This window comes from Ischnura elegans, chromosome 12 (assembly GCF_921293095.1).
Source record: "Ischnura elegans chromosome 12, ioIscEleg1.1, whole genome shotgun sequence".
Lineage (NCBI taxonomy): Eukaryota > Metazoa > Arthropoda > Insecta > Odonata > Coenagrionidae > Ischnura > Ischnura elegans.
The window spans coordinates 47,958,736-47,986,731 of NC_060257.1; the positions used below are offsets into that span (position 1 = coordinate 47,958,736).

The window sequence follows — 27,996 nt, forward strand, 5'->3', positions numbered from 1 at the left end:
CATTATCAGCCGAAAAAATAGTAACAAGCATCATATATGGAAGGCATGATGGCATTTTATAATTTTATTTTCTTATTCCACCTGATGACCATCAAATAGTCTGCTATTTGAGTGTTTAGGGAGAAGTTGGCTTTATTAAATTTAATCATTTGTGGAATGCTGAAACATACCAGAAACTTAAACTATTTTATGAATTTGTAAAAAAAACGACGCAAAGTTATGGCGATCCCGTGGGAGGTGGCTTTCAGAGGGAACAGCTTTCTCTCTTACCCCAGTCCGGGCGATTAGTAGCCGCTTCGTTGCCTACCGGCTGATCGAACAGAGAGGAGAATTACATGCGCATCTAGTATTTTGAGACAAATAAATGCGTTTCTCCTCCATACGGGAGCCTCATATGAATATAATAACCATAAAAAATCGGCATTATTTTTCTCATTCCGATGAGCTATCTCCCATGTCTCTACGTTAGCTACTTGCGAAGTTATTTACTCCGAAAGGTTTAATTAAAGGAATTGTCTTCAGTCAATTGTTTCCCCCTCTAAATAAATGGGCATTACCCAGGCCTACTTGACTCTGAAAACTTGCCCTTGACCGACTTTCTGGCGACCTTCAGCGGCCGCTCTCCTCAGAGGATTCCCCACACCCCACCCGTATTTGACCTTGAACGGCCGATTTCCGAGTTTTTTGGAGATGCTAATGAGTAGCAGAAATTCTGCGTTTTCCGAGCGTTTTGTGTCACGTGACCAAAATGCACCTAAACGTCAGAAAATAGGCCTCGGTGACCTTGAACGACCCTGAAACCTCACACCCTAGCCGTTTTCGCGGGGAAATTAGGGACAGCCTTCGCCACGGGACCAGTGACGCTGCAGTAGTGGCTCTAGCGCAATTTTCAAAACGTGAATCGTGTATGCACCGTCTTTTTGACGACGGTCATTTTTTTAGTGGGTTAAATGTTAAATTTTCAAGTCCATGCTCCCACATGAGGATGTATAAGTACCCACGTATGGACTTGTAATTCCATAAAATGATTTTAATCGATTACTAGTCTTTTATTTCAGTGAAAGTTTTTATTAATCCATTATTTTCACTTTTATTGCAATGAATTTCATTAAGAATCCTGCAAAAATATGAAAAATCTGTTCTTTATTTATTATCATTAGAAAATATACTGCAATTATTATTATTATTCAATAGTTCTGTCTCCAAAGTATTATAAAGGTTGAATGTTTGTTTTTATCTTAAAAATAATATCTTTACCTTCCTGCTAAAATACTTGTTCGGTATCACTTTTTCAAATTTTTATATCATTCTACATAATCATATTTTCTTGGAATTTTACCTATTTGTTGTATAATGATATCTGCAAAAATGTGCTTCTACTACAATTTATTTTTCAAGTTTTCTTACCTTTTGCAAAGAGTGATTGCACACCATATTACATGTGTTGAGTTTTCTTCAGGCAGACAAAAGGCGAGTTCTTTATTCTTACCATGCTTTGAAAATAATCATCTACCGTAGAGCATATTGAGAATTAAATACTTCCATATTAATGAAGTAAATATATTTGGCATTATTTTTACAACACATACAAAATTCATACACCACAACACACAATTCATTTCAATAATCAGGCATTTAACAGATTCATAAACACATCAACAATAGTTTGAATATTTAGCACCAATAATTAATACAGACCTAAGTTCTTATCAGCATGAATTCAATATCAGGGCAATAATAATAATGTTCCCAATTATTACAACAAAATTAAAAATATATATTATTTTCTATGCTCAGAGAACATCACAATAAACATATGAAGACCATTATTATGATTAAAAATATAGATATATCATCAATAGTTACAGCATACAATAATTTATGACTTCACCAAAATTTCCCATATATTTAAATTTCATTTAAAAGGTCAGCACATATAGCTATAGTTCATTACTTATTACCTTTCACATGGAAGAAATTCAATGTATGAAATAATAATTTCACTTCTTTCCCCAGGGAAATATCACAATTTCCTCAAGAAACAATGTCCACCAAAAGTTTTACCCTTATCCATTTTCCAAAAGTTCTCTCATGAGTCAATAAATATTAGTAACAACTGAAGACAGAATTGCAATGAATGCAAAATTTATTGATAAGTTTCAGATGGGCCTTGATGAAAAATGTTCCCAGGTCTTAAGATTGCATAGTAACACAGCTGACAGCTCCAGTAGCTGAAGAGTTCATGAGTATAGTAAATCTTAGTTTTTGTACTCCTTCAGCCTTAACGGGCTGGGTACAGATCGGCTGGAGACATAAAAACAAATAATGAAATGAAGTAACAGGTATCAGGCATTTTTAAGAGCAGGTAAATACATAATTATCAAAATTTAACATTAACTAAATTGGTTCTTTTGCTACAAATCAACGGCATAACATCAATCATGGATACCTATCCCCATTATTTATGAAATAGAAGTGGTGATTGTTTTTGCAAAAACACCCCATCTTACATTTGACCAAGTTTTAAGTCCTGGTTACAGATGACAGTAACTTGAATGAGTTTAAGTACATATGCCAAACGGTTTTCAAAGAATAGAACTTGTTCAAATGTAAGAACCAAATTAGAACAGGTTCTACTTTCTGTTCACATATTCATTAAAGTTGGGTGGTTTTAAGGTTAACTTTAGCATTCATAGTTAAGTCACCAATGTACACTCAAATGTTAAATTGTATTAAGTAACCATGTAAGAGGAATTTATTTTATTAGCATTTTGGGAACTATTTACGTAACACCAGGACTGGAATAAGGTCATTGTTTCAGGAAAGTGAGGGATGGCTCATCATTTTCTGAAGTTCCTTGGTGATATACAATACCACTTAGTGAAAATGCATCTGAAGTATGATATCAAAGGCAAGTGGCTTTTAGATATTCGTCAATCATTTTAAACAATCTGCTGTACGTTGGTGAAATGAAAAACTTCATTGAAGAGTCACCTCGAAGATTGCAATCTTTTCTATTATTGCAGGAAGTAAAAAATTAAACACCCAGGGGAAATTAAAATATTACCTACAATAACCTTATTTCACCCCTGGTGTTATGAAGGTAGTTCTCAGCATACTAAGGGGATACATTTCTCTAACCTGGTCATGTCATATTACGAAACATCTAAGCATAAAGGCATAGATGTTAAAATACACCTTAAAATTAAGAATGACACTATCCAACTTGTATGAATATGTAAACAGAAAGTAGAATCTATTCTAATTAGGTTCATGCATTCATATGCCCTGCAAATCCCCACCATATACACTGCATAACACTTTTTGTGACTCAAAGAGAAAGCTCATTTCTATGAAGTATTTCCACACAAGAAGAAATTCAAGGCACAAATTAAGGGTTTTAAGTACCAAATTGAATATAAATGAGTATTAAAATAAAAATAATATACATAACGATTCTTATGATTGTAAAATTATCAATAGATTTCAATTGCTCGGGGTCATATTTTTGGTGGACTTTGTATCCATGAGAACTTCTTTCCTAACACTAATTTGAGATAGAACTGAATTATATTCTTTCATTTTTCATAAGTTCAGAGTGAAAAAGGGGAAATAATTTCATTTTCACAATTTGCAAATTGGAATGCACAAAGATCACCTTCTCAGCAATCAGTTGCATATTACATAAATATTTCTGTCATAATCATAACATGAGATGAACTAAACAAAGACTATTATTCATAAAAATATAAACAATTAATTACTTAGAGGTAAATATCAGTACAGTAGCATGCATCTAACTGAACAGTAAAATCCTCAGTACCTAACACCTGTTGTGCCATTACCATTTCCCCCAAAAATAAGACAAATACATATCAGACCATATTATTCTTCATCAGAAGTTCCTTGAGCAAGAATTGTCTCAAATGGCACAGAGAAAATACTTTCCCATGGTTTCTGTAGAGAGTAGAGAAAGTCTAAAGAGATTCCATCACCCCAAGGCCAAATAACACACTTGTCATCATGCTCTTCACTTGAAAAATGAAGAGTGATTCCACTAAGTTGGTTGCCAATATTAGAAGCACCATTCTGAAAAAAAATTGAATGAGTTTATAAATAATACTGCCAAATACGTACATACATACATACATTAAAAAATCAAGGTAGTGTGAGCAAAGATTGCTATGAACAGGGAAGCCCACTTATAAAAACTTTTAACCACTTATAACAAGTCCCAATTTCAGAGCTGTTCCCCATCAAAAAAGGATTTTTCGCCATGTAAAAAATCCTGATTTTAAAGAAGGCATACTGAAAGGAATCCATCTTAGAATGAAGTTGGTCTTGCAGCAAGATATATTTCGTATTTTCAAACTCTTCGAAGCTGTTATAAAACATTAATTCAATGTGATATTCATTTGAAGATGCTGTGATTTCTAATAATATTAATACACTTCGAGTACTAAGAGCCGTATTTCAGAATCTGACTCAATTTTGAGCTCATACTGTACCTCAGTGGTTCAGATCTACGAATCTTAAGTTGAGTTTAAGACCAAGTTCGTATTTTAAATCTAAATTCAGCTCAACTCACTCAAGCTAGTGTAGTTGTAGGTATGTCCAGTGGTAGAATTTTAAAAATGCATTGGTGCCAATTGTCTTGTATTGCCAAGTATTTTTTTACAAGATATACATATTTCATTTAAACATGGGTGATGGTGGTGGGCACCTTGGAACTCAACCTATCAACTGTGGAGTAGAGTCTAAGTTAGGTTTGGGACTTGAGTGAGGTTTCATAGTAACAATGAAAGCATGGTATCTAAAATGGATAATTAAAGTAGTAGGGGATCGGGTTGGTGTGGTGGCTAGAGTGTTTGCTTCCCACCCCGTGGGCTCGGGTTCAAATCCTGGCGGTGGCAGAGAATTTTCAGAGACTACCCGATCCCTGCTTGAATGTTGTAAGGAGGACACTTCAAGTGCAACACTCTGTCCGTCGGATGGGACATTAAGCCGTAATCCCCTTGGCACCTTTCGTTAAGAGCAGGCTAATGCCGACGCTGTGTTTCTCTTCACCCTTCCTTCCACACCCTTTCATCATGGCACAAATGACCTCAGCTGTCTGTCGCCTCCTCCAAATACCATACCAATTAAAGTAATACACTTACCACAGAAACAAGATCAGCAATTCGCCTTTCATAAGATGGTGCATATTCTGGGTTGAACATAAATGTTTCCATATCCTTATGGTTCACGAAATATATCACAGATAATGTTAATACAAGGATTCCATACTCGGCATCATGTACAGAGCATTCTAAAGGCCCACAGATGCCAAGAAAGTTTGTAATTGCAGCGGCTGGAACAAACATTTTAATTTCTGATAATTTCTTATTTTCTTTTATCCTTTGATCTTCATTCAATATAGGTGGAGTTCTTTGCAGGCTAGAACAAAATGATTCCACCAAATCCTCCATCTGTTTGTGATGATTGGGAAATATCCATAGACTGCTAGCAGGATCAGGTCCAAATTTCATCATGTATCCAGAATGAAATTTAACCACAGACAGGCAAGTCTGTATGGGATGTTGCTCGGCCAAAATGGGTGCATTGTATTCATCGCCAGAAGACCTATGAGAGAAAGGGATAGGCATCATGAGTATTCCACTACTTTTTTGGACAATTTTATCATAATATTTAAATCCAATATTTTTCTACTTTGATGCTAAAAATTAAAATGTTACATTCCAGATAATTTGTGCCAAGATAATAATTAATGGTGAAAAATTAACAGAAGATTAATCATTTCCCATGACTTCCCCATGATTCAAATTGAATGTATTTGAGCATAGCAATCAAACCCATGGGCGTACCCAGAATCAAAACGGGGTTGGGGGGCAAAACTAGCCGTGGTCGTTCAAGTTGTAACTTTATTGCACAGAAAACGTTACTGAAACCAAAATTTTAAGGAAATTATGACAGCAATTTATTAGTTTTTATAATTATTTGCTTGAGAAATAATGATTTTTATTTTAGTTCCATGCCTTATACTAATAACATTTTTCTTGAAAGGAAATTTTGCTCATAACTTTTGATTTGAACTAAATTTATTTTCGCCTCTAGGGGAGGCAGTTGCCCTGCCCCCCACAGGGTACGCCCATGACATAACCAATTATTATATTTTTTAATAAGCATACTTATAAAGTGCACAAGCCTCATTTGGTTTCCAAATGGTTCATACATAAGGTAGGGGAGAAGTAGTGATGAGGAAAAAAAACATGGAAAATTTTTATCTATTAACATTGAAAATAAAATTTCCCATTGTAATTCATTACCAATGAGGAAAATAAAGATGAATACAAATCTCATATCTCTATAAACAGAAATATCTCAATATGCTTCCATTAGAAAATAACATTTAAAAAAATAGGGTGGTTACCTATTTTTTTTATTGCCTAAATCGAAAGATTATTACTCCTGGAGTACATATTTCACGCTTTTAGATTATTAAATGACATCTATTTTTTGCAACTAAATGAAAAGTGAAAAATTTCAAGCACACGAAAACGCGACTGCTAAGCATGACTGCTGGGAAAAGCCCGTGTGACGTCATTCTGGTAGCGGCTGCCGCCGTGTGAGGCCACCTTGGTGCGAGGCTATGAGTGCTGCTACGATGAAGGCTGCTAGCAGGTAGCAGAGTACTCTGCTAACAGATAGCGCTTGGCTTCAATTAGGACTATTAATACCCTATCAAACAAAGGAAACTTTCCGACCACAGGTAATTTTAATAGGTGATTATTAAGAGATGTTCCCCAGAGCTCTGTGCGTCATGCATGCATTGGTACTCTCAGACGATGTAAAACTCCTGACTACTTGTATAGCATCTGGGCCCCTGTGACATCATGTGGAGTGGCATCACATGGGCGCCAATCCGGCCTTTTTCAAATGAGGTTAAAATTGACCATTAACATTCATCTAAACTGGGATTTCTAAAACCAAATAATTTGTATATTATGAATAACTAATGGTGGGTAACGAATTGCAATCAATGCCTTTAGGTTTCTATGATGAAGGAAACTACCCTATTCACATTTTTTGTGCTTTGTTGATGATCTGAGAAAATTTCTCACTCTATAACAGATCAGGAACATGGTAATGGGATTGCTCTTTAAAATCTAAGGTCACTTTGGATCTTTCAGATACTTCTACATTTTCCCAGCTAGATTTTGGATCTATTAATGGCAAACTTGAAATCACATATCACTCAGGGTAAGTTTGATAACATCAACTAAAGGCCAAATTGTCTGCATTGCAAATATCTTTGTTAACACGTTGACTGCCATGATGTTTTTAGTAGTTATGTCCTCTGACGCCATTAGTGTTTTTCATTCCGTTAACTATTCCCAGATCATAAAACATTAAATGTGTCTTTGTTCTTTACTTTAAACTAAATATTTATATTCTGACGCCACAACGGTCATGGCCCATACGTTAGCAAGAGATTCCGGACACTCCTGCGTCAGAAATCCTCCTTGAAACAGTCTCTCGGAGGCCGGTCAGTACGACCGGCGTGGCGTGATGGGAGCCACTCGACTCCGGTCATTATGACCGGCATGGCAGTCAACATGTTAACAAACAGTTGATTCCATTTTAAGATCCAAAATTATTTAAGCCTACTCAAATTTTCAAAAAACATTTTTATAGCTAATTTATTTTTGTTTTCCATAAGCACATTCATTGGCACAGAATCACTAAATTAGCACAAGGGAATTAGTCTGGTTTTCTTGAATCAATACACAACTACATACTTCAATGTTGTTAGAATATCCTAGCAATACAGTTTTCTTCATGGTTTATTGCAAATTCCAATTACTTGAATTAGGCTCCATGGCATATTAAAAAATAGAAAAGGCTAAAAATACCATGTCATGTTAATTTATATGGCATTTTGTGAGATGATTTTGAGATATTCTTTGATTTTCATCAGGTCTTTATAATTGAATCATGTTACATTAACATGTCTCTTTTTTATTGTAAACATCGCATAAAATAATGGAGACTTTAATAATTTAAACAGATAAATATGCACAATGGTCTTCTTGAATTCATGCTTCCCTTACTTTTACAATACAACAAACTCACCTTCTTCGCTCTGTTTCACTAGTCATGGCTTCTTGGAGAATATAAACACTGTCAGAGGATATGACTATGTGCCCAAGAAAAGCATCACAAGAACTTCCTCGGAACACCATCACCTGAAAATAACAGGGAGAACATGATTTGCAATTTTATTTGTTGGAATTACTACAGAAAATTATCCTCTTGAGTGGTAAAAAATATACACAATTATAAGTTCATGTTTCAATCATATGCATTCATGAAAAATATGTGGATAGAATCAAAAGCAATAATTAAAGTTATGTATTTTTTAAAGTATTCTTTTGCATCTGACAAGAGATAATCAAAAGGAAAACAAATGGAAATTAAATATAATTTCATCACAAAGTAACCATAAAGAGACTAGATATTAGTAATACAAGCCCACCTAAACACTCAACAAGTCAACAATGGAAAATATACGATTCTATATGGACAAAATTCTCCTCATGATTTTTGGTAGACTGGTATGTTCTGCTTTATCATGAGTTACACACTCTTACATAACATTTGATCTATATAGTATAAATGAATAAAACTACTGGATGCTATCAAAATTCAGTAACTTCATGGTTGCTAAATGAGGAAATAACAATAAAAAAGGCCTGCTGCCAGCTCTTTACTTTATATCAATCTGGCATTAAAATAGCATTAAACATTGATTAATCATAATGAAGACAGAGTGCATAGCAATTTTGTGATATTTACATAAGGATGGTGCTTTAACTGACTAGAGTTTTTCCATCACTCTCATGCTATGATATGTCAGTCACAGCCAAATATCCTAAATATTATAAAGGTTCTATAAATCCAACAAGTCATGCATGCCAACTCTTTACCAAATCTAATTAGCAGCACAGATCAAGACAATACATTTTCATTACAGTGAGAGTGTTATTAAGCTAATCGAGGTTACACCACAGATGATCCACAGTGCATTATCTATTACATATTAACTAAGGATGAGTCAGTTCTTAAATATTTTCGGTTCTCAGTACCGATCCGGTTCTCCCCCATTGGTTCTCGGTTCTCGATACTCGGTTCTAAGGATGACCTCTAATTATCTGAATTAATGGCAAATTTAAATGAGCAACCACAAGAAATGAATGAAAATAATTTCACTAAAGATGTAAATTAGCCCGCAAGCTCTATAAAAAAAACTTAAGATCATCTCCATAATTTTATTTGCCAAGCAAAAATGTATAATATGTTAGTCAAGTAAAGTTAAATAACATGTTGTTAAAGAATGCATGATCGACCAAAATGCCATATTACATCAGTCAGGCACTGGTTCTTTTTCCAGGTTTTGATTAAAAAAATTCAACATCTATTCTTTTTTTGGCAGAAATATTGCCTGCAGTACTGAACAGACATTCACTGAAAATAGTAGGGGTCGATGTTGATTTTGAAGGGTCACATTAACATGCTTGGAGAACAGTTTACATACTGCATGGCATCATGATCAATAGGTAAACTCCCCCAACATCTGACGACATCATCCGTTCATTTGTCTAATATTAACTACTCTATACACTGAATGAAACCAGGAACTGTTAGTTACTTACATTCTGAGAGTCAAATTCTTTCCCCTGACCATCCGGAAGAATATTCAGAAGAATGTGAAGGTGCAACCGATGGTCCAATCCCTCACTACTAATCTGAGATTCACTAACCAAGTTGGCCCCAGCCCACTCAGCAATTGGATCCTACAATAAATACAAAATAGATCACAATGTTATTCAAAATAAATTATGATTACCATCTTACAAAGATGAGCCACAGCCACCTCCAAGGGTGGATCCAGGATTTTTTCGTGGGGGGCACAAGAGTCTGATGGGCAAACGGTCTTCTCATATTTGAAATTAAAAACAAAATACAACAATTAGAGTACCAAATATTCTCTTTATTTTTATTTGGAAGTTATTAATGAGAAATTAAATGATTGAGGCTCCGTAATACACAAAACAAAACGAACGTAATGATAACCGTATTAAAAATGTTGTCTTTTTTCACGTCTGGGGGTGATAGGGGGGGCACGTGTCCCTGTGCCCTCCCCCACTAAATCCACCCATGGTCATCTCCTTGTGTACCAAATTATACTTCACATAGTGATTCAATCCGAGGGTTGGTTTAGGCAAGGGCGGATTCGGCATCAAATTAGGGGGGTCATGACCTGGGTTCGGGGAATATGGAATACCCCCCAGGAGAGAGGGACATTCACCCATGCAAATTTTTAAAAAATACCATTTTTAAAATGCATTTTGGAGCCTAACATTTCATTTTTATTCTTAAAGGCCTGTTTACACGGCACATTAACCTGTACGAGTTAATATCAAAATGTATGAATGCGTGATTGAAAACTAAAATGCACGGTGTAACCACCCCACTTGTGCATATGCATGAACAGAAAATAAAGTAAAGGAGAAAAACTGTTCTAATTTAGTTCATGCATGTTCTGTTCCAGTCCACAAAAATTGTGCTCGTAAGTGTTAATATATCATGTAAACAGGCCTTAACAACAGATGAAATTGAAGAAATTTAGACATTCAAAGATACAAAAACTATTAAACTAATAAAAATTAAAGATTTGAGATAAATTTAGGGGGGGTCATGACCCCTGTGACCCCCCCTCCCAAATCCAACCCTGGGTTTGGGTAGGTGAGGGTAGAGTTCATCTCATACTCAACCAAAGATGTGTGAGCATTAGACATTTAGGGTTGGGGGATAAATTCCTTTCCCTGGCCCACCACACTCTAGAAGATTTTATCTGGGAGTGTCCAAAGGCTTTAGCCAGGGTTTGAACCAGGGACCCTGCCATCAGCAACCAAGCACTGACTAAACTACCATACACCCCCCAAAATTTACTAAGGACTGATTAATGAAGATTGTACACAGAAGCCCAATTAGACATAGATACCATATATGTCTGAATATAGTGCCCCCTTTTTTCCAAAAATGCCTGTGGTAAAAGTAAAGGGGGGGACTGTATTCAAACACATTTGTTTTAAAAAAGGCTATTCGGGCTTCGAGCCGGGTGGTCTCCCTCCATTCTGCTGACATTTCGGAACACGAGTCGGGTTCCATCCTCAGGGCTAATGGTGAGTGGATGAAGTTTGCCAGCTTGTTTACTCTTCAGTTGGTTGTGAGGTCTAGCGTGATTGGCTGGGAGGCAGCCAATCTTATTTTCTTAAGTGCCGGTTTCCATGCATTACTCAGTGAATACCCTGTGTCACGGTTGAGGTTGTTAGTTGTCAGCCGGATCTCGATGGATTCCTTTACCAGTCTTTTCCAGAAATCAGTCTCGCGGCATAGAATTTTCACGTGGTCCCACTTCACCCTATGATCAGATTCAATGGCATGTTCTACAACCGCCTGAAATTTTCCCAGACACCGTAGACACATAGGATCCTCCAAAAACACAGTATTGACACCGTTTTCCAACCATGCTCCAAACTAAGAGATCTACTTGTTAAAGCAAAGGATCCTTGTGGTTTTGAAACTCCAGGGGTCTACCAAATTCCTTGCGAGTGTGGGCATATGTATGTTGGGGAAACGGGAAGAACTATCAATACCAGGATCAAAGAACATAAGAGACACTTAGGCTCTGCCAACCGGAAAAATCCGCGGTTGTAGAACATGCCAGAAATCAGTCTCGCGGCATAGAATTTTCACGTGGTCCCACTTCACCCTATGATCGGATTCAATGGCATGTTCTACAACCGCGGATTTTTCCGGTTGGCAGAGCCTAAGTGTCTCTTATGTTCTTTGATCCTGGTATTGATAGTTCTTCCCGTTTCCCCAACATACATATGCCCACACTCGCAAGGAATTTAGTAGACCCCTGGAGTTTCAAAACCACAAGGATCCTTTGCTTTAACAAGTAGATCTCTTAGTTTGGAGCATGGTTGGAAAACGGTGTCAATACTGTGTTTTTGGAGGATCCTATGTGTCTACGGTGTCTGGGAAAATTTCAGGCGGTTGTAGAACATGCCATTGAATCTGATCATAGGGTGAAGTGGGACCACGTGAAAATTCTATGCCGCGAGACTGATTTCTGGAAAAGACTGGTAAAGGAATCCATCGAGATCCGGCTGACAACTAACAACCTCAACCGTGACACAGGGTATTCACTGAGTAATGCATGGAAACCGGCACTTAAGAAAATAAGATTGGCTGCCTCCCAGCCAATCACGCTAGACCTCACAACCAACTGAAGAGTAAACAAGCTGGCAAACTTCATCCACTCACCATTAGCCCTGAGGATGGAACCCGACTCGTGTTCCGAAATGTCAGCAGAATGGAGGGAGACCACCCGGCTCGAAGCCCGAATAGCCTTTTCTGAATATATTCGCCGGGAAAGCATCAGATTTTAATTTGTTTTACTTTTCCTGAAACTGAAGCCTCAAAATTAGGGGGGAGGGACTATATTCAGAGGGGGACTATGTTCGGAGAAATACGGTATGTAATAAAAAATATACTTAATCTGTTAATGATCATTTTCCTTACAATTTTGTACTTCAATAAGTAATTCATAAATTTTGCATCTCTAATGTTATTAGACTTTTTAGTACCCATTTTGTGCTACAGTACATGTCAAGGTAATTTAATTGGGTGTCATACCTTAACTTCTGAATGATCAGGAGATGTGCGTTTGACATTAATAGATCCTTCTTGAGGTAGTGCTACACCTAAAAAAAATAAAAATTAGTATTGTCAATATAATTCAGCAAGGAAATTTGAAGAGAATGCAATATTAATTAATTCCTCTTTATATTTAAATTTTCTAAACCTTTGTGAATAAAAAAACATGATCCATTGCCCGCCAAAAAAATTCACAGATGATTAGGACTTGAATATGGCTTATAACAGAATCTGGTTGAATATTTTTATAATAAAGTTTATGTAATGATGATAGACAAGAATAAGGCCAACTTTAAGAACCATTTTCCAGAATGGACATCTCAACGAGAGCATAGCTTAATTACACTGTATTGAATGATGATGCTTCCACACTGACATTCGGGTTGCACTTATGCTGTAAAGATATCTAAATCAGACATTGATGCAAGTTGGTCTGTTTATGCATTAGCGTGACTTGGAGTGTGAAGGTATACGTTAAGAATCATATGCAGACCTGATCCGGAAATGCTAAAACTTAACACAATACCACATAACAAATGCTATCATAGAAAAACGAGCATGTTGAGACATAAATCTGAAAATGTGGAGCATAAAGCCAACCAGAAATCTCCATACCAGCAGGCTCAAGGAAGTTGGTTGCTTCTTCCATAAAATTTTGAACTACTGCAGCACTACCACATTTGGGGCACGTTGGTACTGGATCAGGATCATCTTTCTTGTTTCCTTCTTTATTTTCTGAAAGGGGGAACACAATTATCATGAGTATGCATGCATGCTTCAGAGTTGAATTCCACATGTGAGGTTTAATTCTCATGAAATAAAATCAAATGCTCAATCATATACATATAATATAAAATTTCATTTTAGTGGAAGGAAATTAATGTAAACCATCTGACCATGTGCCTTTTTTTAGAGTACACAGCAAAAAATTAGAATTTTTAACCCCATATACCACAGCCCAATTTTGAGCACACCAGTACACATTTGCTTCTTTCAAAGAGTCAGTCATATAGCTTGTCCAAAAAGCAAGAATAGAGAAATTATAAAAGCCAAGTAAAGCTTACAGACTTTTAAAAAGACTGAGCCTGTGTAAAGTGCAGGATAAGCAAATTTACATCAGAATATGCTCCCCATGAAGACCGTCAAGATATTCTTTGGAGAGTCAATTACCAAAATATCTCAAGTCACTTATTTTGCATTTAATGCATTTATATATTCAACAAAATAAAGCAGATGTATTATATACGTAGACACAATAAATCAATAAGAGACTACAGAAACAAAGGTTAGACACATAATAAGGCATTATCCTCAATGAATAATGACATTACCTAATTACAAAAATAAACAGCAAAGGATAGAGCATGATGTCACAATTTCTTTCCAAGCAATTAGAGTACTATGCTCTGGCTAAAGCTTCCAATTTTTGCACCTCAAGTCTAAAGCAAGTAAGCTATGGTTGAGTAATCCTCTCAAATCATGCTTTAAATTTATATTATAAATTGATTTTTAATGGACATTAATAAAGCCACTGCAAAGGGAAAACATATTTACTTACCTTTTCCAAAAGCTCTATTATCCATGGGAGAGTTATTGCGTAGAAAAGTAGTAGAGCACCTCATGCACATAAGTTGGATAGTATGTTCCTTTGAGTAAGTATATTTCACTTCCAACATTTCATGGACAAGTTTTAACAGTTCCTGCATAAAAAAGTAAGTTTCAAAAATACATGAACAACTGCTACCCAAAACCTGTATATGAAATCAATATTTTTAGAATACAAAGAAAACTTCAACTATCATTCTGCTAGGCAGCTCCTTCTTCGATCAAAGCATTCGATGTGAAAAAATCAAGAAAATGTCTGAGGTGAGTGAACTGCCTAAATGTTAGCTACACTGCACATGGTGCTACCGACCCACTGGTGCAACAAATGCTAAGACAAATTTTAAAACCTGGCATACAACATGCTGCACCCTAGAGAGCCGACAGGGATCCTTTATGAAGACATTATCAAAACTTAATCAGATCACTTTAGGCCCTAGGTGAACTATGTGGCTGCATACAACCATTTTAAATGCACAAAGCAGTCCACAGCCCAAAGTGTCAGCAAGTTTGGGGCAAAGTACAGTGAGCAGCCACCGATTGTGGTTATGGGGCAGGGCACCTTCCGAATGTGCCCTTACATGCCGGTCAACCAAGTAATGGATGCCACACCTAGGCATGAGGCATCACCCGTGGTCCCTCTGCAGGATGACCCCCTACTTTGATCCCCTACAATCCACGCGAGAGACCTCTGATTACTTCCTGGTTGAATTTATGCACAGGTGTGTAGAGATATCCCATGTAATATTGAGCATATAGGGTGGCAAGGGCTTCTAGGCCTTAAAATATCTGTATTTTTTAATGTGTTAATTATAGGCCTTTCAAAGCTAAACTACCAATCACTATTCATAATGAGATTTTCATCATACATGACAGCACAAAGATAAAAGCATAGGAAGAGAGCATGCGGAAAATAGTATCAAAACAGGTTTTGCACTCTATGCATGACGAATTTAAGTATACCGGGACTAGCCACGGTGATAACTTTTACGGGAGTCACCCGCAATGCACAATTGTGCGAAAAATCCACAGGGAAAAAATCATTCGCCTTGACCGGGTTCGAATCCCGGTCAAGGCGAATGATTTTTTCTCTGTGGATTTTTCGCTCTATGCATGACCTCAAAAGTAAATTTAAAATTTACTAACAAAAATTTGTGACCAGGATTTTAAGGCATTAAAAAACATCGCACCCACTGAATTCTCCATGTGCAGGATGGCAAGCACTGTCTTGAGATGGCTCCAGAATGACACATTATAAAGCAAGGCCTACTTTAAAACCTCCAGTTACTTCATTAAATCCAAATGCATCAAAGACCCATAAAAGTTTGTTTCCCAATCTAGGATCATGACAAGGATAAAGATACCATGGCACAATGCCATGTAATTTCAGGGTCATAACTGAGTTTCATTAATATGTTGCATGGCAGCGTGGGTTCCACATGATGAGTATCTGTGGGGCTCATTCTTTGATTATTCAACCAAAATAATTAGAACTTACCTCAGACTCCTCATCCTCCATAAAGTATGATAATGCTTCTACTGAATAAGTGTCCCTAAAAGCCAAATGAATTGATTTTCTGTTGTCATCTCCTGGTATATTGTCTTTTGACACAGCCACCAAGTTGTGAAGAGTTCGTCGTGCCATTTCCAATCCAGTAGCCACATTGCACTCAATAAGTAGCCTTGAGGAAAAAAAATTAGATCATAATCATTATTTGAGTTCAATAAATTAACCCTTTTCTGATGGTGTCTATGAGAGGAAAATGTTATCTGCCTTATGAGTAGCATGAGAATTATTAAAATTCTCTCTACATGGGGATTATAAAAGAGTAGGAGAGTCATGCCCAATTACCAAGGAGTGGCACTAAGGACTCACTAAGCTAGGTCTCAGGCAGGGTGTGAATACCTGCGACCATTGCTACCTCAGCAGTCACTTTTCTTCCCCTGCATCGGCTCTAGCCAATGTTCATTCCCTTGCATTGAAAAATCCACGCTGGCTAGAGCAGAGGTTAGTTCTTTTGAATATAAAAATGCTCGTCAGCTCTAGCCAACATTCAGTGCAAAAGGGTTAATAAGGATTAATGACATTCTAACTTTTTTTGTGAAAATAATTTCAGTAAATTACATATAAATCAATTGCGTTTGAGTCTTTAGCTTAGGCTACCTTCAGCTAAAAACTTCTTCTAAAAATCAGCTTCAGCAGATTCAGACCACTTGAAAAAACACATAAATTCACGGTCTGTTTTAAAATTGATTTAACCAAAATGATTGCCATTACGAAAAAGTGAGAAAGCTTGAGAGGATATTAGTGAAAAAATTAAGTAGCATACAATTAAAAATGCTATCTAAGAACCAAAAAATAACAAATAATCGGCAAACAAATCACAAGAATGTATTATGCTTGGAGAAAATGAAATATGCATAAAATGTATGCATCAGGAATCAAAAATTAACTAAATAAAGGATAACAATGTATCAGTATCAATGACACACTGGATCAAGGATTCAATGGGTGCTTGATTTCACATAGGCAAAATAAAATGCTGATGATACACAAAGAAATTTTCAACAAAACCAAAGGGAAAATTACTAAGGGTTATGATAATAATTTAAGCATAATAATGGCATTTAAAACACTTGTGCTGCTACTTCTACCTAGATAATTTTCACTTATTGGTATACACAACAATACGAAAAATCCATAGAGAAAAAATCATTCGCCTTGACCAGGATTTGAACCCGGATCCCCCGATTTCCAGTCGAGTGCTTTAGTCAGTAAGCTACTGCACAATGGTGCATTGCGGGTGACTCTCGTAAAAGTTATCACAGCGGCTAGTCCTGACATACTCTAAACCAGTCAAGAGCGAACGGCTCTTTGTGTTCTATGCCCAGGCCTGGACTCTAGCTGTGGCGTTGTGCGCACAATTTGGACTGCTTTGCCATCAAATGCTCAGCAGTCAAGCAACACCTTTTCTGGTAGTGTCCACAAATATCCATAGGGAGGAATGACACCTCAGTAGCTTAACTGGCTAAAGCACTCTACCAGAAATCGGGGGATCCAGGTTCGAATCCTGGTTAAGGCCAATGATTTTTTCTCTATGGACTTCTCGTACAACTGTGCATTGCGGGTCAATCCCATAAAAGTTATCACCGTGGCTAGTCCTGGTATACTTTAAATACACAACAATATCTCATTGCGGTCAGTGGGAATATTGATAACTTCCCTGAAAATGAGGCTAATAGGGCGGTTTCCTATTATTTTTTTATTGCCTAAATCGAAAGATTATTACTCCTGGAGTATGCATTTCATGCTCTTAGATTTTTAAATGATGATTCTGTTTTTCCCATTTGAATTAAATGAAAGGGAAAATTTTCAAGCCCACGAAAACGTGATGGCTAAATATGAATGCTGGGAAAAGCCTGTGTGACGTATTTCTGGTTCCCGCTGCCACCGTGTGAGGTGACCTTGGGGTGAGGCTTTGAGCACCGCTACAATGTAGACTGCTAGCAAATTACCCAGCTAGCAGGTAGCACTTAGCTTAAATAAGGATTATTATTACCCTATCAAACGAAGGAAACTTTCTGACCTTAGGCAATTTTAATAGGTGATTATTAAGAGATGTTTCCCTGAGCTCTGTGCCTCATGCATGTATTGGTACTCTCACACGATGTAAAACTCCTGACTACTCGTATAGCATCTGGGCCCCTGTGATGTCACGTGGAGTGGCATCGTATGGGCGCCAATCTGGCCTTTTTCAAATGAGGTTAAAATTGACGATTAAAATTCGTCTAAACGGGGATTTCTAAAGCTAAATAATTTGTATATTATGAATACACTAATGGTGGGTAATGAATCGCAATCAATACCTTTCGTTTTCTTTGATGAAGGAAACTACCCTATTACAAAACTCTCAACACCAAATTACTTTAACTTATATAATATGTAATTAAAATATAAATAGGATGTTGAATAAAAACATATACAATGATAAATGAAAATTTCTCAACAAATCTGCATAGAAAGTAAATAAATAATACCTGTCTGTAACACGAAGCAGTATGTCATCCATTGGATCAGAGAGGCCGGACTTTCCTCTCTGCACAACAAACACACCCAATTCCACTGCAGCAAAAAGGAAACAGTTAAGAGATGGTGTTTCCATCATAAATTATTATATACTCAGTAAATGCATAGTTCATGTACACTAAAAAATAAGGAATCACTCAACCAAGCCGTGTTCGAAAGCAACAATTATCAACTTAGATTTTGAGCTAACTTGATGTCATAGGACAACGGTCTACTACACCAATTTATGAACTATGTGCTTACAATGGAGGCAGCATGTAGTGATCATTGCCATAGTGACTTCAATACTATTGGAAATTCAATCCCACCGAGCTCATTTTTTTAAACTCAAGTCATGATAAGATGTCTCCCACAATGGAGGTAGCTCATAAATCATCATAGAAGATTGTTGTCCTTCATCATCAAGTGATCCCAAAATCAAGTTAACTTGATTACAGGCGCTTTCAAAACTGCCCCTAGTGTTGAGTATATTCTGAGGGATACACAATCTTAATTCCACTAGACTCAACCACAGCACCTTGGCATGCATTGGCTTAGTAGATAATTTAAGATAAGTCTGAGTGGTGCACTGACTTTCGTGGGATATAGTAGAATATATACTGATCAAAAGTTAAAAAAATATTCACTATTATCAATATTATTACATATGTATTTTTACAGGTAAAAGGGCCAAGATCAGAGGCAGGGAAGCACTGGTCTAGAGAAATAGATACCTCCATTTTCCTTCTTTTCTTCATCTTCTTCCTCCACAGGTAACACATCATTCTCTTCATCTTTACCCACTTCATCACTTGAAGTCACAACACCTTCATCCTCAGCCACCACCTGCACTTCCTCAGCTTTGTCACATGAAGATTCGGCATTTTCATCACTCAAACGGACCACCTGATCAAGAGATGGTTCCACAACTGATGGGGAAGTTGAATAAACAGTTGCAGAGGCTAATGCCAAAGGGGCAAGAGCTGTTTTCATCGGAAGACCAAGCAAGTTGACGACTTTCTGACCTCCCCCTCCACGGAGCCAATTTTCCTCTCCAGCATTCTTACGTAAAAATTCTATGTTCCTCTTAGTTTCCAGGTGAACTGCAGAAGCAGGATCAACAGATGGCTCTGTGTATAAAAATAGGATGAGTTGGAGGTAAATCAGGACAAAATTTTTCAACAAAAGGCCAAGTTAAGGAAACTTAATACAAGATGTAATTCTTCGAGAAAAGGCTACGGCATTATGCCTGATTGCACATGATTTACATCGATTTGTATAGATAGAAAAATGGCTATTATTAAGATGGAGGCACAAAATTTTGAGTCATAATTCACAAAGCCAATTACTCCTTCAAACCTTCATATTTCTCATTCACAAGGGAAAGAAATCCTACAGCACTAATGCTTAAAAATATTAATTAAATAATAGGTTTGGCAAACATTAGCAAGCATCAGATTAAATAAGCCAAGAAACTTAATTAACACACGAAGAAAATAGAAAAAAAAAATCGTAGGAAGGGGATCTTATATCATACCCAGCTACTAATATACTGGTATAAAATAAAGAAACATCGGAGAAGGCTAATGTAATCAAGTAATGAAATAATAAAAATATTTTTGATAAATACCTAGAGTGGTGGTGGCAAATTAACACTGCCACAACAATCACAGATAATAATTCTTATTATCTTCCCTTCACTATCTTCCTTCAATGTATGTATATTATGACATGCAAAATGTTCGTAAAAAATGACCCATAAAAAACTATTCACCAGAGCTACGATGGAAACTGGTGACATATGAAATAAACTGAAGATACATTCTAATCATAGTTGATAACAGCTCACTCAACTGAAAATAATTCCTTCTCCCTCATTATTCCAGAAAAAAATACACACCTGGTTGATAAATAAATTCTATAATAGTTTAAATGAATTTTTTTATGACATGATTATAGAGGGACTTGAGTGACATCATTTTAAGACATTTGCTTGTTACATTTTTTCCCCCACAATTGAGATGTTTGTGTCTTTGGCCCGTATTCTTAGTTGACCCTGTAGTGCCAACCGACCCTGGATACGTCATCAGCCCCTACATTAAGCGATTTCGCCCAAAATATGCCACATCAAGCCCTACATATGGCCGTTTTTGGAACCAAACGGGCCCTACTAGATGTAGGATACCCGAACCAGCCCTGCACCCTACAAAAACATGGCAGCCAAATTTAGTCCGCTGATCACTTCGATTAAAGAATCTATGTCGTAAAGCTTATTAAGGGAGACGAGCTCACTCCAACCATTTAAAAATGTAGAGTAACACAGCAGGAAGGTAATGATACTACCACATTATACCCATCAAGTGAAATAAATAATAAAATTGGCTGAAGTATAATAAGTACAATAAAGTGGTACACATCACCTTGTTTCTGCTGATATATATTAATATTTTTCACATTTTGGCACTTGGTAAGCTTTTGAGAAAGCAATATCATTTACGAACAAAATTCACTAACTCTTGGTTAACTATGTGGTATTCCATTATTTCCTGGATATAGACAGTTAAGACATTTGAAAAAAACAGTAAAGCATTTTGAAAAATATCTATAAGTAACTGTCTATATCCAGGAAATATCATTTACGTACAACCACAGAAAACATATTTTCATGCCGCTATTTGCCACATAATAAACTTAACTATGGAAGGTGAAAGCGAATGACGAACCTTGATAATGCAACGTAAGTTCTCACGTCAATGATCATATTTTCCCTGCACTTATCACTATCTAGTACATACCGCTTTTTAAGTGATTTAAAGACAATATGATTCTACTTTTGGCTCGATATGAGAGTATTTGTAGTGATAATTTATGTACCGACACGACCTGGCGGACGACACCGATTGTTTATTTACCTTGCCCTAACAATACACCCGAAAATTATTGGACGTCTTTTCTTAGTTTCATAGTTAGGTGTCATTACGCATCCAGAGTGGAAAACTGGCGCGGTGCCATCATCTACGTCATTTCTGAGAACTTGATGACAGAATTACCCCCCCCCCACCACTTATGTAGGGTCGACTGAGAAATGCATGTAGGGGCCTCATGTTATGTAGGGACGGATATGTAGGGTCTACTACAAATACTGGCCTTTTTCTCTTGTTTTGTGCCTCATATATGCAGACTATTAACAAAGTAAGGAACATTTCTGCCTACTGCCGCTAGGCATGTGCCAGTCGTGTTTATCTTGGTGACTGTGAGCACGACACCAAGATGGTGTCCAGCCATGACAACTGAAACATCTCTGCACTGCCTGCTTTTTCGATACTCAAATTGAAAATGTGCACTGCATTGAAAATCCCGCCAGTTGTGACTTTTGGTCAGTGAAAATACCCTACCTCACGCAGCAAACCGCATCAAAGAACTCCTTATATCATTAAAATAGGAGGTTTTCCCTCATCCACCCAATAGTCCTATCCTTACACCAAGCAACTTCCACTTGTTTCCAAGAATGGCTTGCAATACAGCACTTTGACGATGACAACCAGCTCCTCGTGCAAGTCACTGAGTGACTGAGACTGCAGGCGGCAAAATTCTATGATGAAAGAATTTTCAAGCATATCCACTGCTATGATAAGTACCTCAATTTGTTTCGTGACTATGTAGAAAAGTAGTATTTTAGTCGCTCTTTCAGATATGTAAAATAAAATTTTTTACCTACAAATTAATATGGTACTTTTCTCACCTTCACTCATATCATCTCTTCCATTTGAGACATACTCTTCATCTGCAATAGCCACTTCCCGGATTCTCACCTGCCTTGCACCTACAGGAGCACCTGAGAGAAATGAAGAAGATAAAATACCAACAACATTTTTTTATACATGGTTTCACACCTTGACATTTAAGCCTGCAATAGTACCCTCATTGCATTAAAATGAGGTGCAAGTGGACTTTATTGCGCTCATGGTAATTACACAGCAATAGCAACATAATCGTGAACGAGGGCAGGTCCAGAATTTTTTTCTGGGGGTGAGAGAGGAGGCACAATGGTCTGACAGGCAAATGGTCTACTCATATTTGAGATTAAAAACAACATACAGCAATACTGTACAAAATATTATCTTTATTATAATATGAAATTAAATAATTGAGGCTCCATAATACACACAACGAAACAAACATAATGATAAATATTAATAATAAATTTTGTCAATTTTTTAAGCATCTGGGGGGCGTGCCCCGTGCCTCCTCCCCTAAATCGCCTATGATCATGACTACACATTAATAACTTGAACATATTTTCTATTATTAGCAATTTCATCAGTATCATGAACAAGTAATTGATACAGATTATCTTTTCAACTCATAAAAATATGTACCTATCCCACTGGAAATAGGTATGTGAGCAAGAAAAATGTAACCGATTACTTAATTAAAACTGTGTGGTACTCAATGGCCAAGAGATTCAAGGTATAAAAAAGGTATTACATTCAGTGCTGTAGTTGGGTAAAAAATTTAGGCGGTACTCACAAAAAATTGCCAACAGCTGAACATGTATTATACATTCGGCCGCGATTGAAATGTCAAACTCTACCTCTTACATTTGTTCCAAGTTTTGCCACAAGATAAGTCTGAACAAGTGAATAATCATTTCCGATTTTTCTTTCTGAAATCCATTGGACAATATAAAATAAGGCTATTTTTTACAGATTTAAAAAGGTAGTTTAACGGGTACACTTATAACGAGTTTGGATTTTTGGGGGTATGCCGTACCGGCCCACCTACAGCACTGATTTCATTACACAATTAACCAAAAACTGTAAAGTACATACCAACTTTTACAGTACGACGCTGCACCACTGGTACAGCAGGCACAGTATCCTGATTACCAGAAGCTGAATGCCTTCCAGAATTGGTAGAGGGTAAGGAATTCTCATTAACCTCAGAATGGAAAACATTTGCGGTACCATGCATTTCTGCAGAGTATAAATGAGATTGCTCCATTGGAGACAGGGACCGACCATCTAGCTGGAACTGATTTTAAAAAATTAGAACAAGGCATTAATAATACACAACTATAGGGCTAGTTTGATATATACAATTCTCCATGACATTCAACTTTCTTTTAAGGTGGATTGGTTCCACCACTTTGCTGGTTCGCATTATGGCTTGGTTCCTGCCATTAGCTTTTATGTATTCATTCACAGTACATGCTTAATGATGCCTCCTTTGTTAAAAATAACCCTAAATACTTTCTAAAAAATAGTTCTCTTCATAATCATGCAAACAGAACCACCAACGACATTCACCTGAAAGACTACCCCAACCCTTTCTGCCTAAAAGGACCCTTATTATCCCTATCAAAAATATACAAAAAATTACTACATACATAATATCAAATGTCTTCCACCTGTACCATTTAAGAATGCTCTGAAGATGTATTTACTGGGAAACAACTACTAGAGCCTGAAGTATTTCAGGTTGGGCTCTGAGTACATAATCTTTTTCCATCAGGCATGAAAAATTGCAACTTTTCCTTTAAACTGCAAAATGTTTAAATAAAACTAGAGCTCATTTATTGTAACTAGTATGTATTATTATTTTTTTGACAACTTTCAATGTCACCTGCACATGTGATCTCTAACCCACATACTCTCCCCAAAGCAAATATCTGGCAACATGCTTGCTCACATGTGATTGGTTTCATAAAATTTTAAGAAAGATATCTTACTATATTATAGGTATTATGTGTCAATTATGCTGTAGAAAATTTTTCAAGTTGGTTTTAGCAGATATTATTACAGATCTAACATTTTATATGTTTTGGTTCCGATTCCAGTTCACGGGCAAGTGGAGTGGAAAACCAAACCAACTTACCCCTACTTTCTTTTAGGGCTGATGATTTTCAATGAATCAGAAAATATTTTATGACTAATTTAGTAATTTAAATAGGCCGAAAGGTAATGAACCCTTTCATCCCTCGCTACTTTAGTGCTCAATGTCAAGAAGATAGATATGTACATAGTTACATTTTAGCATAATGAATCTATATATTTAGATAATAGACATTTTCTTATGTAACTGAAATACTTAAGTATTCTCTTCAATTACTAAGCTCTTTAAAATTTCCACATCATATATTGAAAACTGTCAACAGTATAATAACTACAATATGTTCATAAATAAATAGCCACTTTATTCACTGCATACGAATTACAGATATAAATACTCACTTTTCCTGAAATGAAAACTAATGGATTGATATGAGCAATCGTCAACAGACGATGTCCTCTCTTAAATGCCATTGGATTTCCTTGAAGGTGAAGTTTTTCAATTCTCAACAAGTCAGACAGAGAAGACAAACTTGAATGGTTTAGAAGAAGATTGTTTGATACATCGATTTGCTGCAAACTTGGCATCCTGCTCAACCCTAAAAAATAACAAAGAAAACAAAATATGACAATTCATAATAATCACCAAGACCAAAACCTGAGTCAAAATTAATTCCAGTAAAATCCCAGCAAACCAAATTAAACAGAGGAGAGCAGCTCCAATTAATGATTTTGAAGCACTGGGGTCTAATGGCTATCTAGAAGGACCATTACCCATCATTTTGATGAGTTGTAATGATTTTAAATATTTCTTCGTTTATAATTAATAGTAGCGGGTATAATTGGTGGACATCCTTTATCGAAGAAGTTGAAGGAATAAAAAATTTGTTTTTTCCATGGCTTTGCAGTGATTTATTTTGTAGAGCATGGTTTTGGTACAGCGTAACATTCTCAAGATGAGGAGTACAGGTAAATTGACCGGTGCATATAGATTACATCAAAAACGCTTTTAATGCTAAAGACAAATAAAATATATGGAACAGGTAAAGAGGGATGGGAAAGAGAAGAAACAGGTAGGTGTGAACAGTGGCACAGCAAGGGGGGTTTTGGGGGATAGAACCCCTCCGAGAGCTCAGAGAAATTTTGAAGTTCAATCCATTTTACTTAATTGGATGAATATTACTTATAGAATAGTGTAAGAATTATTGAAATACTGTGTCTCATAAAGCCGTAAAACTCACCATTTTCAACCATTTATCTTCAATTTTTTCTGGGGCAGGGCCCCTGCACTTCCCACTTACCCAGGCAGGTATTTACACCCCCTAACCCCTCAGTATTGGTTGCACCTAAAGCCCCCAAGCCTTAATTCCTAGCTGTGCCCCTGAATGTGAAAAAATAAGCTGACAGGAGAACTGAGCAAAGAGCTGCATCAAATCAATCTTAACATTGTTGACCAGTGATAATGACAATAATTCTGATGACAACAAATAAATGTATAATAATGCTGAATGGCAACTTTAACAATTGTGCAGATTAATTTGCATAATTATTACAACATATTATTTTCTACTTCTTTCTTAATTTTTCCTTAAACAAAAGTTCCCCACACCATTTCATATCAGCAACATTCAACCATCATATTGAAGCAAGGGCAAGTTCAAGGGGTGGAATCAGGATGTTGTTTTGGGGGATGGGTTGGGTACATTCCACGGTGTCTCGGTAGTATGCAATTCTGCTCAGCAATAATACATCTGAGATCTAACAGACGTAAGTCTACTGGCTTTTAGATGCTCATTGATTTTTTAAATTCATTTTTTCTGTTTGCTTGGCGGCTGAAATAAAAACTTGCATTGGAGATTCACTTCCATTACCACTGAGAATGCAATCCTTTCAATTTTTCCAGAAATTAGGGGAGGGTAGCCACCCTTTCTTATGTCGCAACTGGCAGGTCCTGGACCTTCTTCAGATAAGCGCTAACCAAGTTTAAGGGACTCCTCAACCCTAGGGAGACTGAAATACATACATTCCAAGCAAGTAAGGGTATGGATTTACACCCCCGAGAAAAACTGAATGCTTCACACCGGGTGTCCAGAAAAGTCAATATAATTGGGGATGGCAAGGAAGTAGTCAATACATTATTCAAGGAGGAGCCATTGACAAAGAAAGTTTTCATTTTCCAGAAACATCCCAAATGTGCTCTTCAAAGAGCTGTTCAACAACATATTATAAAAGATATTGGGCTTTCCTGGGTCTGTTTTGGAAATTGCATTTGAAAATTGTAATTTTGATATTGGATTCCATTATGGAGATGCATGTCTAACAAAAGCTTAGGAAAAATCATATATATTACAACTAGCAAATAAATTTTGGCAAAAGATATATATTTCATTATTAAGAAATACAATGTAAAATAGAATGTCAGCGCATCACCATGCTACATTATACAGATAAATTAGCAAAGGAATGCTGTATTTAAAGTTTATTCCTACTTGCAGGAAAATAGTTCAATGGGCAGCTCGTTATGTTAAAAGCTTAACCAGCTGCCCATTGCACTATTTTCCTGCTACTTACTAAATCGTTACTTTAGTGGTGACAGACCAAGAAAATTGTAGCTGAAACTTTCAATTATAGAAAAAAAGAGAATAGAGCCATCATAAATCAGAGGTAAGAAGAAGCGACTGATCTATCATGCGAAAATAAAAATCAAATGAGAACATAAGTAAAGGATTTAACTTACCAGTTAAGTCGGTCAGCTGGTTGTCATTGGCCAATAAAACTTTCAGCTTGGTACATTTAGAAACCACTGGAATAACACTCAGTTTGTTGAACGATATGTTGAGCCATTCCAAGTTTCCTGTACAGTGCTCGAGCGCAGAAATATCCGCCAATGCATTGTGGCTTAAATCCAATAATCTCAGTTTGGGTGTATAAGTAAGAGACGAGCCTATGGCCTCCACTGAGTTAAACGATAAAAATACTTCTTCAAGAGCTACCCAATTAAATTCTATGGAAATACCCCCTTCATCCTGTCTCAAAGGCGCGCTTTCTTCAGGTGTAAACAGTAACTCATTAATATCAGCCAAATTACAATGAGTGCAGTTCAGATACTTAAGTTTATCCCTCAAGCACGCAAGATTGATGTTCCTCACGGGTACAGTGTGAAGTCCAAGATATTGGAGAGATCTAAATTTATCCAAGCGAACAGAGGAATCTATGGCCTTCGCCCTGTTCCACAAGCGAAGACCTGTAACTTTCTGAACGAAATCATGCAAGAACTGTAAATCATGAAGGAACTCGATGGAGGAGTTGTTTGTGTTGATGACTTGAAAGCAAGAATTTTCGTTATTTTCTACAATCAAATCAAATGCTTCGTTAAGTTTAACTAGAAAGTCGACAGTCAACGTAAGCTTACAAGAGGAATCCAATAACTTATCGCCTTCGTCGCGTAATAAATTCGCGATTTTGACTACATCTTTCATCGACGTCCTCGAATACACGCTAGACTCCATTTCCTCTTCTACTAAACTCCACCATAAATTACGGTAAATGAGAATTCATATTTCTAATTTCTTCTTTACATTACTCACTTCAACCTCCCCTCTCCAACTTCTTTGTTTACAATTGCAAACAATATACTATCGATAATATGATTACAAATCATCAGATGATTCAGGCATAAATATTTCTTGCATTATTACTCTATTGCTA

At 36.6% G+C, this 27,996-nt stretch overlaps 1 protein-coding gene across 1 annotated transcript; it reads right to left on the minus strand.

The window, feature by feature from the left end:
- Nucleotides 1-1,544: 1,544 nt before the first annotated feature.
- LOC124169067 (serine/threonine-protein kinase 11-interacting protein) lies at nucleotides 1,545-27,972 on the minus strand. The gene is made up of 14 exons (XM_046547539.1): nucleotides 27,026-27,972; nucleotides 24,691-24,887; nucleotides 23,290-23,491; nucleotides 22,200-22,292; nucleotides 19,192-19,587; nucleotides 18,430-18,514; nucleotides 15,890-16,073; nucleotides 14,348-14,489; nucleotides 13,405-13,524; nucleotides 12,769-12,836; nucleotides 9,714-9,854; nucleotides 8,134-8,246; nucleotides 5,160-5,622; nucleotides 1,545-4,089 (listed from the first exon to the last, which is right to left on the minus strand). Exons 1-14 carry the CDS (start codon nucleotides 27,795-27,797, stop codon nucleotides 3,886-3,888), a joined length of 3,180 nt encoding a protein of 1,059 aa, XP_046403495.1. The 5' UTR covers nucleotides 27,798-27,972; the 3' UTR covers nucleotides 1,545-3,885.
- Between the last annotated feature and the right edge of the window lie 24 nt (nucleotides 27,973-27,996).